The 15,440-nt window shown below is 41.6% G+C and overlaps 1 protein-coding gene across 8 annotated transcripts in view; it reads right to left on the bottom strand.

Moving 5' to 3' along the window:
* The window catches only part of chd6 (chromodomain helicase DNA binding protein 6), an 84,087-nt gene that overhangs the window by 57,955 nt on the left and 10,692 nt on the right, over positions 1 to 15,440 (bottom strand). For all 8 annotated transcript variants that reach the window (XM_086200281.1, XM_086200282.1, XM_086200280.1 and 5 more), the window contains exon 2: positions 8,731 to 8,780. In XM_086200281.1, coding sequence (XP_086056407.1) covers positions 8,731 to 8,760 — 30 coding nt within the window. In that variant the 5' untranslated portion in view covers positions 8,761 to 8,780. The remainder of the gene's footprint in view (positions 1 to 8,730; positions 8,781 to 15,440) is intronic.

The following is a 15,440-nucleotide window of genomic DNA, read 5'->3' as shown; positions in this document are numbered from 1 at the left end:
ATTTTTATCTCCATTCAAAACAGACAAACTACACCGGCAACAATCTACGGTTACAGATGAAGCCAGTATTAAGTCATTGCAAGTGACAAGAGCAAGCTGGGGAAGTGTGTATCAAAATTGCTGAGAGTAGATGTACATGGAGGATGTGGTTATAATGTAAGTGCACTGTGAATGGAGCATTACTTTTCCTTCTCCTAACACGATACTTCTTAAGAGACCATGGGGGTTAACTTTCTTGGCTCCACAATCCACACCAGCCACTGCTTACTAAGCACCACTGTACAGGAAGTGTGTTAACGTCGGCCAGGAGGTGAGAGGAATCATGCTAGTGATGGCACATTGATGTGAATCATCCCTGCAATCTAACTGGCAACCAAACTCCCCTGATGCTGGAGCTTCTGCTACTGCATGAGTTAGACACACCTGTCCGGTATCAGGCAGAGAGGAGCACCAACGCAGGTGAGCGCTACTTCAATAATGGCTCTGTAAATGTTATTAATCACCCCCTTCTTTAAGCACGCTCTCCACTACGTCTGCCATTCTGCAAAAATCTGCTGAAGAACTACATTGCTTGAAGGAGGACTGATTATTCGTCATGAATAAATTATTGCTTTTTCTATATATTACATGAAAACTATATGCTGTAGCCACTTTGGATAAACAAAATAAGACTAAATCACTTAATTCTGAATGTGACAAACACTTAAAACACTAAAGTAACTTTGCAGAAATTGAAGTCTCGTGGGGGAAGGCGAACACCTGAACCTCTCATACAAATCAAAACATTTCGCTGTTCCTTTGTTAAACCTTTGACCGTTGATAGAACTTTTACCTAAAAAGAGAACGGAAAACTGCGTTGACTTCAGAAGTGAATAGGAATTACTTAATTAGAAATAATTATTACTTAATTAGAAATAGGTCTTACTTAATATAGAAATAAGTACTACTTCATTAGAAACTCTACAGAAATTTGATTAGATGGATTACTTAGAATCCTGTGAGCTGCTATCATGACCAAACCAAAAAAAACCTTTGGAAATACAGTCAGAAAAAAGCAAGTCATCATCTGTGCTGGTTGTAACCGTGACCTTTGACCACCAGCATTTTTTTTCGGGTCATCCTTGAGTCTTAGTGGACATTTGAACCAAACTGAAGCAACTCCCTTGAAGTATTCCTGAAATACTGCATTGAGTATAATGTGACAGACGTTGTGTACACGTGAGGTGACGATGGAAATCCCCTTTGACCTTCGACCACCAAAATCTTTTCAGTTCATCTTCATATCCCAATGGGCATTTGAGCCAAATAATAAGCAGTTCCCCTGGGGTATTTCTGAGATGCTGCTAACAAAATCAGACGTATGGATGGACAGACAACACAAAGTACAGAGGCATAAAAACACTTTGGCTGGACATGTTCCCACCTACAGGGAAACTGTTCCATTTCAGACTCTTTATACCTTGGTGCCAACTGGCGAACCAGTCCACTTCCTCAAGATTGACTGGAACATTCCAGTTCCTTTAATCAAGAACGCATCATGGACACAGGCCCTTGAATGACACGCCCAATGGTGCTGTCACAGTTCACACTGGAAGAGACAATTACCTTTTAGTAGAAGCTGGAAACCAACAGTTCAGATTCAAAACTAATTCATTTCTGGTCAAAGCACTCTTCCCCTCATCCCCTGCTGGTTTAAAATGGTTATGTTTGATATATTGAGCCAACCTACCTATCGAACTTAAAAGAGGGCAATTTCATTCCTGGCCACCTACTGTTTCTCTTCATGGACGGGCAATTCAAGCAAAGATATCATATGACATGAGAATTCCATGACTATTATTTGAATCCACTGCATGCCCTTGTCTATTTTTTTGTCATATTATGGGTTACTCACTCCATGAATTATCAATTGTCTGTCAAAAATGGAAGAATATAATCATCAGATTCTTATAATAACAAAAGAACGGCTCTTATTTTATCATTGGTGTATTTAAAATGAAGCAAAGTGAGAGAGCCTCTCTGCCCATGTTCCTCACATCCTGCTCATAACCCATTTACGTGTCAGTAAGCCCTTTTCATTCACATGATGTCATTCCATTATTCAAGAAGGGTGTCAATTAAAGCTGCAAGCAGCGTTGTTAGGGCCTGAGCCCCCGCGCGGCCTACGGCCGCGTCCTTGACACCGGCCCGAATCCAACGGTGTAATCGGCAAATCCCTAGGCCTTGTAGTTTAGGAGATACGAGCCTCAGTGCGCTGCACAGTGTGAGTGCAGAGCTGAGAGCCGGCCCTTTAAGAGCCCCTCCCTTCTCTGCTCGCTCTCTGCCATCTCTGTCAGAGTGGAGAGCAGAGGAGGATTTGGCAGTTTAACTGACAAACACAGTCATAACTCTGCATATGTTGGTCAAAAGTGTAATGTAAAGACATCAGTTCGTAGAGTTTTTTCTCAGGAATTCAATGGTGTGTTTTCTGAAGGTGTGAGTGTTTTCATTTAGAAGCGACAAGTGTTTGTTTGAGAGTATGTACATGAGGGCAGAGAAGTGCCAATTGTGGTTTCCATGACTACAGTAAACAAATCTCTGCCATCTCTGGCAGAGCTGAGAGCAGAGCTGCCAGCTGGCCCATTAAGAACCCCTCCCCCGCTGCACTTTCTTTGATCTGTGCTAGAGTGGAGAGAGTGGAGGATGAAGAGAAATGTAGTGTGTAAAAGCTGAATAACTCGGCCTACGTTGGTGGAAAGTAACACAAAATACCATATTTTTGTAGGGATTTTTGTCAGGAATACAGTGATATGTTTTTAAAAGCTGTGCGATGTATGGTATAGACGTGAGAAGCATTTGTTCGAGAGTATGTACCATGAGAGGACACGGCCTCCCCATTGACTTCCATTGTAAGCGTAAAACGTGTCTCCCCCACTTTGAGGGCTTATAAAATCCAAACCGAGCGCGTAGTATATTAGCCTTTAAAGATTTTTGAAGAGCACAGTTGGGAGAGTAATGTGTGAAAGTTTGGAAGCCCTGGCATTTACGGTTTAGGAGGAGATAGATTTTGTTCGGGGAGTAAAAAAAGTCCTGATTTTGACAGTTTTGTCCAATTTGTGGACATTCTGTTGGAGATAGGTGAGGGGTCAGAGTGTAAGAATTGTTCGTCTTGATGAGACGAGTCCAACGGTGTTGGTCCCATGTCTGTGGGAGTTTTGTGTGAGGAGTTATAGCGCGCGAAATTAAAAAAAATTATCTTTTTTTTGTGTGGCTCCCTAGGTGGCGCTATAGACTTTAGTGGCGTTTTTGTTTTTGATTAGTGAATGTTGAGACATACCGAACGATTGTGCCAAATTTCAGCGAATTTCATGCATGTTCAGGGGGTCAAATTAGATTATGCGCGTTATGCGCATTATGCGCATTATGCGCATATAGCGCGCACTCATTGAGAGCAAGAACAGTATAATACCAGGTTTTGAATGGGTGTGTATGTGAAAACTGGCTCCGGGCCGTCTGGCCCAGTTGCCTCATGGGTGTTGGGGGGGCCTGGGACACTGTTTAGTGAGTGTTTTTAGTGTTTTTAGTGCTGCTAATGTGTTGCTCTGCCGAGCAAACATAATAGGGTCTTCGCCAGAAGTACCTTCTGGCTCAGGCCCTAATTAACAGAAAAGAGACTACTGGAAACAATTTCTAACCTCACCTCTCTCCATGCTCCCTTTCTTTGTCTTCTCTTATAGAAAAGCGACTTGGCAGACACAGTTACAGGTAACCTAGAGGCTAAAATTAGCGGCTAAGCTAGCCCAGGCTCAGTAATAATTTGAGCTGCTGCCATCCATCTCCACAACAACGGAGAAACTGCAGAGCCCACACACCACACACACACACACACCCGACATTGGGGCATCACGTCATGGTTGAATATGCTTACATGACTGACTACACAGGCAAGCGCACACACACACACACACACACACACACACACACACACACACACACACAAGACTTTCTCTCCCACACTGACACTGCACGGCTCAATGCGCTTACATGACTGACTACATACACATACAATACCAACAACTGTCCCTTTTCTCCACACACACTCTGAAACAAACACACATTCATTAGCTTCATGGCTGAAAGTGCTTACATGGATGACTACATACATAAAATAAAACAAACACACATACACACACACACACACACACACACACACACACACACACACACACACACACACACACACACACTAACGGTCTGTCTCCTGCAATCCATCTCTCTCACCAAGTCTCCCAGACACACACACGCACACACACGCACACACACACGTTCCAGTGACGTGCTGCAGTGTAGCAGGTTTTGCCAGTCCAGAAAAGCTGACCGAATACAGCTGAGGGAGGCTGCCTGCAATCACACTGGCGATGAATCAATAGCTCGGCCTCACACGCGAGCTACACTCAGACTCAGACAGACACAGACACACATGTACAGACACACACAGTGTCTGTCACGAATATAGACCACGAGCACTGCAGTCTCATCAATGCTGGCGCTTCCCTTCATACCAACATCACTAGCAGCATCAGACATGAGACAACATGCTAACATTCATGCTAGACTAACACTCTTGTCATCACTGTTGTCATCTGTTTGAGAAGCTCAACACACATCAGTGCGTGAGCCTGCATCCCAGCCGGTGTTTAGCACAGCTCAGTATTTGTAAATAAATGCAATCAATGCAAATACCAGATGTTCAGAGCTCTTCATGACCAATTCTTGTGCAGGCTTTTGTCTCAGTTTATGAATTCTATACATCAGGGGAAAAAATTGCTCATTCCAATTTCCAAGACGCTGAAGTGACATATTTGTATTCTACATTCTATCTGACCAACACTTGGGGTCGGGAACAGTTGGAACCTGAGTTCAATTTGTCCAGTCCATCAGAATCTTTTGTAGTAGCATTGACAAGCCAGCATGGTTTTCTAAAAGCCTGGAAGACACTGGGACTGTCTGCACCGCGTAGCAACGGTCGCTGCAGTCAATGATCTTTGGGACCGATTAGAGCCGCCACAGTGACCACATATCTCACTGTATAATAACTGTAGCGGTGTACGGGTAGCTTTAGTTTCCAACCTAAATCAAAACACACAACCTCTCTCTCTCTTTTCATCCGCTCTTAATGATGACAGATAGACTGTAGTAGCTCTCAGGCAACAGCCAGGTGGACTTGGCATCAGCTCTGCGAGAAGTAGCATTGTTCATTTTGAATATACTGAAATGTTCAAAGGCAGACATCTCCTCTCTGAGTAGAATCACTACTCTCCAGAATCAGCCTGCACACCTCCATCCATATGCTTTAGTGCACATTCTTTTAGGCTTAAGACAATTTACTTATTTACTTACTTAGTCTCTTATCCTATCATTGAGGGTATTTACTGCACTTTGACAATCATCAAAAAATCAATGACTTTTATTCAAAGCTAATTTCCCCCCTCATTCCCATCATACTGAACAACTCAAGCTCATCAGGTGCAGTAAAGTGCGCTGCAAGTACACTGTAAGTGAAAAGGCTGCATATACATTTACCAAAAACTATGTGACACCTCAAGGGAACACTCCACCGATGCACTAGAGACAAGACAATCCATCTCAGGAGAGCTACATTCTTCTTGTTCCTGACTGGGAGGAAAAAAAGATAGGGAGAGAAAGAACGCTGCAGACAAACGTTTGACTTGTTTGGGTGAGAATGGAGCGATGATCAAAGTGACTAAATCTAGGCCTCAGACAGACAAAGGAATTCAGGCTTTTCTCTGCGCCGCCTTGAAGTTCAGAAATCCCGACTTCACACGGTTCTTGCTGATTCATGAATTGGCGGGGAAAAAAAATATTCAGGAGGAAAAAAAACAAAAAAACAAGGTGTCCATTTGTAGAACAGCCTGATTTGTTAGCATTCATCAGACTGTACAGGCTCTATGGTAGAAATACTACCTTAACCTAAGATTACAGGTCATTAGTGCTGGAAAAAAACAATCAACAATAAGTCAATCAATAGAAAAAGTGAATTGATTGGAATACACTGTTGTGTTGCATTAACTTCAGTCTCACACAAAATTACACCGCTACCCCTGTGGAGGCCCTAACCCCCACCACTCCAGGGAGATCTGTACCAGACTCGCCAGTAACTCAGTCAGTGAGTTAAATGTTCAACTGTCTTTTGCTGAATACTCAATAACTTAACATTTTAATGCATTTCTTCAACAACCCATCATCACGTTAAAGTTCTTTCATGACACACAGCGATGATGTCACTCTGTCACTGAGCATCTGCAGATAGACATCTGCTTCGCTGCGCATCCATCCACCACAGTGACATTATCGCTCTGTTGCTTCCAGATGAAGGGGCCTGATAGCCAGACGGCCACTTGAAATGTAGATCAGATACGGTCCTCACACTCCATCACACCATCAGAGGAAGTCTCACTTGCCGCTGCGTAAACTTCCCCGAGTGAACTGTAAACACACTGTAAACCTAAACATCACTATTTGACGTTAGAGAGGCCAATCATTGTTTGAACTTTCATCTGCCGGGAAAGTAACACTCATGTGATGCAGGGAATTATCAATACAGGCAGTATTATAGTCTGGATTAATTGTGCCTGAAAGGTTATTGATTAGTGACTTTTTCAAGCCTCTGCAAATTAATCTTCACAAGTCAAATGAGAAGCCTACAACAACGAGATGTGACAACGGTAAACCAGTCTCGACAAAAAGAATCACATTTAAAATGTTTAAAGACAAAGTCAATGTAATAAAATGGATGGAGGATGTGATTTTAAAAGCAGACATAAATCTTACGTCTGTTTAATGTCTGAGTCGGCTTGAAGAACCGGAGAATCAAATCATTTTACAAGTTTTCCTGGGAAAATCTAGGTTGTCACAACTAGCAGAGGCTGTTTTCTTTTAGAGAATTTTTCTCTGTTATTGCGTTTGATTTTTAAATTCCTACAATGTTTCAGAACTATGACAAGAAATGCAGGGACGCCAAGTTAAACTTGCAATTGGAATTACAGGTGAAGTACTAGAGAGATCCGGTATGAAGCTGAAGCTTTAAGAGATTCAGTGCAGGATGAATGTATGTTGGAGAGTTCAGAGCCTTGGTCAGTCTGCAGAGAGCGATCGCTGTCTGTTCATTTTTTTTAATGAATGAAGATAAAAACCACTGCTCAATCTGTCCATGTTCCACCCTCCAACTGAACAGGATCTATGTCTTCACTGGATGCATCAAGATTTTCTCTTGAAGGATCATTTTATTTATTGGAAATGCAAAAGCTAATTCTCCGCATTATGATCAAACAATCATAGTATAGGGCAATGACAACAGGCCACTGTGTGTGTGTGTGTGTGTGTGTGCGCGCGCACAGTGCTCTGCAGCTTTCATGATGACAAAACCAGTACAAACCAACAGCAAGCCCACAGTCACCACAAAACCAGACTGTCAGTGAAACTGTTTTTGTCGTGATCTCAAACTATTATCAGCTCATGTCACAAATCTTCGCTGCTTCTTGGCCTTGTATTAATACTGGCGGAAATCCTTGAATACTGGCGGAAATCCTTGAATACTGGCGGAAATCCTTGAATACTGGCGGAAATCCTTGAATACTGGCGGAAATCCTTGAATAATGGCGGAAATCCTTGAATAATGGCGGAAATCCTTGAGCTTTTTTTTTTTTTTTTTTTAAAGGTAATAGTGGAGATGGTTTGGGACGTATCAAGTCATAACCAGCTAAAAGAACCTAAAGAAAGCTAAGAATATTAGTTAACTAAGACTCCTAAAAAGTTAGAAAACTGAGACAACATATCCATGAAGCCGCATCATAATAGACAGACTGATAATATCCTGGCAAAAAATATCACGTTACATCTGCAATGGTTCAAGTGAACATTTCTAGTCAATATAAGTGAAAAAACACATTATATTATATTAAAATATTAATATTAAAATGACTATTTATTGGAAAAAAAATGTTGAAACCTTACATGAGAATTAATGGGAATATGTGGGGTTTAACACAACTCTATGTGAATTACCAGTAAAACCAGACATTTTTCCAGGTAGTTCTTACTAATAAAAATGTGTATTACAAATGTTTGCATGCATATCCGCTTATAAGAATACAATGTTGTATATGAGAGGGTAAACACAGTTAGTTTAAATGGATGTATGTATGAAAAAAGAACTCATATCTGATACCAGAAGTGCACGTGATAATGTGGCGTCGAGTTTTGCTGCGGTGGCAGTGCTAGCACCTCGGCACCGCTGCTCGGAGAACTTTGGCAGAGGCGAGAGTCGCTGCTGTGTCACCTTGCACTTCCACAAACTCTGACTCATCACCCTGCTCAGCTTGACTCAAGTATGACCAGAAGCAAACCATGATCCAAGCCTGAGCAGGAAAACTACAATGACCAGCAGACTTCAAGAAGACAGGCTGAATCAACTCAAAGCGGATCCATCCTCCATCACAAAGTGAACTCTCTCACCTCACACACGCATGCACGCAGACACACACACACACACACACACACACACACACATATATATTATTTAAACTTTCTGTGACACCTGGTATTTAGCTGCATTAAAATAATAAATATTCCTAAAAATCAAAATATCAAAAAACACAGAGACTGAAACTTCCAGGTCCAGATTTATCTTGTATCACTGCTGCTACATGCGAGTGTGACTGCAATACAAACCTGCTGCTTGTCCTTCTTGTGTATTTTCATCTTCTATCCCTTCACTGCATCTGTTGACACAAAAGAATATAATTCACATTATTATTATCATCCAACATTGAAGCCATACAGTGTCAAGCTGAAATGAAAAGTACACATAAATGGCAAATAGGGCTGCACAATTAAGCGAAATTTAACTGAAATCGCAAGAGACCTGCCACAGATCTGCTGGGGACGTGGCAAATAAAAAATTTCAGGACCAGGCTTGAAAACGGTCACCACTGGTTTGCTGTAGTTTACAAGCCCAACAGGTTTCCTCAAAGTGGTGAGCAACCCTTGAGGTATTTCCTCCTAATTTTGTTTTTTGTAACTGACACTACAGTGAAAACATGAAAGCATCTTGTTTGACTGAGAATGCCCCTGTCATCAAGAGACTGGAGGTTAGGGGAACTGCATAATGCTACAAAGGACAATTCTGTTCGTTAGGAACCAAAAGGGAGACTTAATGAACCCTTTCACGGAGCTTGCAAGGTGCTGACAGCAAGTTTAAAATGTAAGCAAACAATTTGCTCTTGTTCACAATTTGTTTGACTATTTCAAGATCGTACAGCGACGAGAGAAAACAAAAGAGGTAAACAACAGAGAGACGGTTTTTGGAATATTCTCTTCATACACAGCTCACTGAGCCAAATAAAATGAGACAAAAATCTGTTTAGCATTCAGTTTGAGAGCAGCAGTGAGAAAGGATCATAGAGACCTGTTTGACACAGAAACAGGAAATGTGTCTGCCTTCATGTCGATAAGGCCTAATTGTCTTACTAAAGGTCACAAATGTGGAGCTGTGTTTACATGAGGGAATTTGACATTTGTGGGAACTCTGTTTTGCACTTAATTGTGCACTAATTTGCATTTGGAGGGTATCATTGACAGGTAACAGGAATAAATCACCTGCTCGAGGAAGTCAGGCAATTGTCTGAGACCTAATCAGCAAGGGCCCTCTATACTGGGGTAAAGTCTAATTAGCTGAACAATGCATAATCTCTGCCTTAAGTAAGGCACCACATGCAAAAGGATAGTTCTTACTCTTTTAATTAACCGCAAGTATGTTTAGGGCATAACATTAATTAAACCAATCAAGAGTGCTTGCACCTTAGCGCACTGCTACGTAGAGGGTACATATGTGAATTTAGGAGCATTTTCCACTGAGGAAACAATATGTTTATTGTTTGTCCGTTCAAAAAAATGTAATTTCAGAAGCTCAACATTTAACCGGAGAGATTACACTGTCCAGTCACGTCAAGAGTTTTGTCTCTCTCATGTTTCAATTGCTAAGAAAACCAGGAAATACAGCATTGTGTGACCGTTAACGAGCTGAATTTTTTCATCCTTGAGTCTAAAGGGATGTCTTTGCCCGATTTGAAGAGATTCCCTCCTGAGATATTACGTCAACGAGAACAGGAAAGATAGACTGGCAGCCCAGAAACATAATGCCTCCAGCTCAGCAAAGAGGCTTAAAAACAAAATATTGCATTGCTCGATATTATAATGGAACTATTTCACTGTATGAGTCAGAACAGTGCGTGTGACCTTTTTGAATGTGTAGAAGAACACGGAACATTAATAGCTATTAGATCCCGACAGTTGGCTTGTTGGGAGATTTAAATAATCAAATAAAGGGTACTGGGAGAGAGCCCAAGGCCACATGACATCATCAGATCTGGATCTGTCCCAAAAACTAATCCACTGTTTCTCAACCTAAGTTCTATCATCCTTCCACATTTCATCAAATCCATCATCCACAACTTTTTGATTCATCCTGCTAACAGAAGGACTGATGTTGCTAATCACATGACCTCCTCAGTCAAAGTACAGACGTTGTCCTGAATACAGGGTCTCTCTAACGGCAGACCCTGTATTTGGTGGGGGGGTGGATAGTCTTTATGCATTTGTTTATCCTGTTCATCCAGTCGAGCATAAGTTTGCATGGAGGCTGAAAAATGAAGGTGCACAAACTGACCAGCTACAAAAACAGCAGGAATCCACCAAACTCCCTGAAGGGGGGGGCCCATGTGATGTGCACGACACGGTCACACTGGAATGTTCACGTCGTGATCTTCTGCACATTTGTGCTGCCGCGCGTCCTCCAATCTCTGCCAGTGTTGCTCGACCTTCCTACACGCAGGTCGGCAAAATCACAGCATTTTAATTAAGTAAAAGAGTTGCTTGGCCCTTTTGTGTGGTCAGTGGTATAATCACTTTCCACTCCCTCAATTAAGGAAAACCCCAACAACAATACACCGCCTGACCACACCTCCTTTCAGGACCAACACAAGCAATCACTCACTCTCCACTAATGCTTCATCTAGAGAGGTTTTATCATCTGAAATCATCCTACGAGTTTTTGATTCTGAAGATGAATAAGGAGCAAAAAATTGATCTTGGTTCCATCGGACCACCAGTATCACCCCCACCGCGCTCTGGTTCTAACTATCCACTGAAAACGTACTTCACCCAACATTGTTCTTCTCATACATCCAGCTTGAGATTCAACAATGGCATTTTAAAGTATTTGCCTACATTGTAAACTACAGCAGTCTTTCTGAAATCATCATCATTGAAATGTTTTATAAACCTCACTTTAGTCTTACAGCGGGAGGCAAAGCCTGCCAGCTATTAATAATTCCTTCCACCTGACATGTCTACGTCTTGTAACTGATAAAAGATGATAGAAGGATTTTTATTGCCATAGGCTGCTGTAGCATCAAGAAAGAACAAGAACGTGAACTGAACTGGGAGAACGTATCATCAACACGATAAGACGCACTTTAAAATGCAGAAGGAAGTCAACAAACGCCTGAGCAGAAGATAAACTGAGTTACATCTATCAGACTGGTCTGGTCTGGCAGCTTCCTATTTTCAGCAGTAGTTGTTTTTTTTTTTTTTTAACAGCTACCATCACATACGTGTCCCCACTGGCCTGCACCATCTGAACACCACGGAGCCCAGCAGGACTCATGCGTCTCCAGTCTCACACACACACACACACACACACACACACATGAATGAATTCATGATGACTCACATTTATGAAATGGCACATGTACACTTGTAAAGACACAAACTACAAAAGAGAGGCAACCAACCCTTGAGGGGATTCTATTTTGTTCAAGACCTTCACACATAACGTACTTTAAAAAAAACAAATCTAAATTTGTTATGATATTTTGGCCCTTTGTGCTGCCCCCCAGTTCATCCTGCATCTGAATGAAAATTCCTTATGATATTGTGAATGGCATTAAAATTGCAATATCAGTCAAAAATAAACACAATTGCACATTTTTCCCCTCCAAGTGGTTCAGCCCAAGTAGGGTGGCAGCTAAATCTGCATACATGACAACATAAACACTGCCACTTCTCAGACTTGAAGGCAAATATCACAACGAGTATTTGATGACTGACATCATCACGCCTCGCAGCTTTAGTTCAGCGTCGTCTGGTGATATCCCAACAGCACATTTCATCGACCAGGTTTTCTGCAAAGCTTTAACACAGAAGAAAAATGAAATAACTGATCAGGATGCAATTAAAAACTGCAGCATCTCTATAGAGGAACACACCATATCACATTTGAGAGGCAGTTAGTAAGAAATGCACTGTATTTTTGCAGTTTGCCGCTCCAGACACTTTGCATCCAATTATTCAAGCGCCACCATTACAGAACATTTTCAGGATTTCAAAAATCCTATCATGAATTTTTATCTTGGGCTGCAACCAAACATTATTTCATCAGAAACTACTCTATACCGATTAGCCATTTCATCACTAAAAGAGGAGAGGAAAATGTCCTGACTTATACCCCAAAAATCAACAAAACGTTCATTTTCACAGAAAACTAAAACATTCATTGCAGCTACAACCTTTTTCAGGTTGATGTATTTGTCTGTTCTACACCCTTCTACCGAGCCTGTGTGGTGATATCACTCTAGTATATCTGTTCAGACTTTATCAGGTGAGAAATTCAGTCCACAGCTGAAAAAGCTCCCTGTTCTTATTCACTGTCTTCTTCCGTGTGTGTTTTCTAATCAGCGAGCAGCAAAAACCTGCTTTCAGTCACATGTTTTGAAGGATGTGAAGTTCAAAGTCAGATCCCGAGACATGTGACCTACATGCGACTTACAGATGGACGCCAAATAATAGTCTGACTTGGTTCACTTCTGGGCACAAAGAGGGGTATATACATGTAAGACACAGATGCTGTAATGTTGGTTGTCACATCCATATCCGTTCTGCATTTTCATAACCTGATTTTTGGTTAAATATGTGGGTTACATCTTAAAATAGATGCGATCACTCATCCAAAACTGAAAAGGGGGGGGGGAGGGGGGAGAAAAAGATCAGCACTGACTGAGAGGCTTTGAGAGTCTGGCCTCAGCTCTGCTAGTGATTAAAAGCAGAAACTTAACTCCAATAATTAGGGAATTTAACATTTACATCCAGGAAGTTCTGTTCTGTTTAGACTCTTTTTAGTTGGTTCCAAACCAAAAAGCGGTTCACCGGTGTGTATTAATGTAACCATGCATTTGTTTTTGTAGTTCAGTTTGGTTCCCTTTCCAAACATCCAGCATCTGGTTGTGAGATGCTGCCAAAACTGCTTCAAACTAGTCGCCCTTCAACATAAACAAGAATAGGTTTTTCCAACATAGCAGTTCTGACTTCGCAGGCTGACAGGAGACACACACAGAACCACTGTAGAAAGAAAGAAAGAAAGAAAGAAAGAACTTCCACTTACAATAACTACAGTCTTGTCAAAGAGGGGGTGGAGCACATTCAGTCCACATATTTCATTTTGGAGAAGCTGAGCCTATTACTCCACATCATCCAGATATCTGAGCTATTATGCAACCCTGTTTGGTCATCATCTCAAGCTAATCAGCACACCTAAAATGAATATATCAAGGCTTTTCTGGAGACCATTCATGGGTAGACGTGAGCAACACGGTTCACATCTTTGTAGATCTTCTTTTCCATTTGAAATGCATGAATAGTATCCTTTTCATAAATAAAGTTTGATGAGAAAGGGAAACCTCCACCTTGCTGATTTTACAGTGGATCACTAGTGGGGCTGATCCACCGAAACTGAACAAAAAGCTCCTGATCTGCAACAGCAAGGAGAGGGTGACAAGAGAGGAGGGGGACGCCAGTGGAAGGAAATGACCTTTGTACAAGACAGTGGTCTAACTTGGCAAAAGTGTCCTATTGCAATATCCCACACAATACTGCAATATGCGGTTGTGATATAATAATTAAACGGTATAATTAGTAATCACAAAAAATGCGCACAAATAAAATCAATCTTGCAAAATCAATTTCTCAACTTAGTGTATCTAGCAAAATTATCTCAGAACATATAATTGTGCAGGACTGTTTTAAAAATAAAAATCTAATAAATTAAAAACTTGTTCAATTAAATAACGCTTGAACAAAGATCAAGCCATTTCTTTGTGCACTACTGTCCACAATAGTAATTGGAGTTTTTGTTAAAATCGCAAATCAAGACACAGCGTTTTTAAGATCAACAACGATGCAACAAACACAGAAACGAGAGAGAGGAAGATCGAATAAATATGCTCATCCCAAGACCCAAGGAAAACCCACTCGTGTGAAGAAGTTGCTGTATGCAGTACGCAACAAAGACGATGGGGAAAGAAAAATACTTCATAAAACCAGATGACACAGCACAAAAACTCTCCTGTAAGATCTGGAGACTGCCACAGCCTGATCACTCAAACATCCAACCAACACTAAAAACACGACAGAGGCAAAGTCTTGGTCCGAATGGACACCTCTGCAGAAGTGCTTCCCCAGACAAACACCATGCCATGCCCTCTGCTCCATCTTGACACTGTCACATGACCAGCTGTTTCCGCACTGAGAAGACGACGCTGTTTCGAGTCACTCTGCGGCTACACGACTGCTAATCTGGATGAAGCAACTCCTGATATTCACACAGCCACACAGACTTTCTGTCAACTTGATTTGATTATCTTAGTTGGGGTTGTTGTTGTTTTTTTTTTAATCCCCAGGAGCAAAAACAAATGCTAATCAGTTAAACAGTTAACAAGTTAACTCGCAGACAAAGTGCAGGTGGTGAGGTCCGCATGACCTGAGAACACAATCAATGTGATAGAAGCCTTTTCCCATGCCACTGCAGCCCACTCACTCATTAATTCAGTCTTCCTGACTGTCTCATCCCCTCAACGCCGCTCCCCTGGAAATGCTGAGGTGGATTTGGAACAGGTGCTATCAATAGCAGGGCACCAGCTTCAATTTTCTTCATGGGAAGCTCAGGTGCTCCTCATGTTTTGCACATGAAGTGCATGACTTGAGTGCGAATCACACTTTCCCTGCTTAACATGTGAATGACACAACAGGACCTGTGGCAGGTCTTCAGCGACTGCACTGAAGTTTACACCTGATTTAGCTGCCATCTTCCACTTCAACCTTCCACCAAGCAGAGTCAATTAAGAGATCCAGCAAAAGCAACTGATTTGTTCTGACAGGGATCCACATGCAGCGTGGGGACCAATAAATTACTATGATGTTTTTCATTACTTTTCTTTTCCTTTGAGGCAAAAAATCATGACCATATTGTCTTTGAAAGGTCTGTCCACTCGGTTTGCAAAGGGGTACAAAGTAAATTTCCAGAATCTTTAAGCAGGGGGATATTTACC

This window comes from Aulostomus chinensis, chromosome 3, assembly GCF_037954235.1.
Source record: "Aulostomus chinensis isolate RoL2024-O1b breed Wild chromosome 3, RoL_Achi_v1.0, whole genome shotgun sequence".
Lineage (NCBI taxonomy): Eukaryota > Metazoa > Chordata > Actinopteri > Syngnathiformes > Aulostomidae > Aulostomus > Aulostomus chinensis.
The sequence above is the reverse complement of the archived record's forward strand: the minus strand, read 5'-3'. Positions and strand labels throughout refer to the sequence as shown.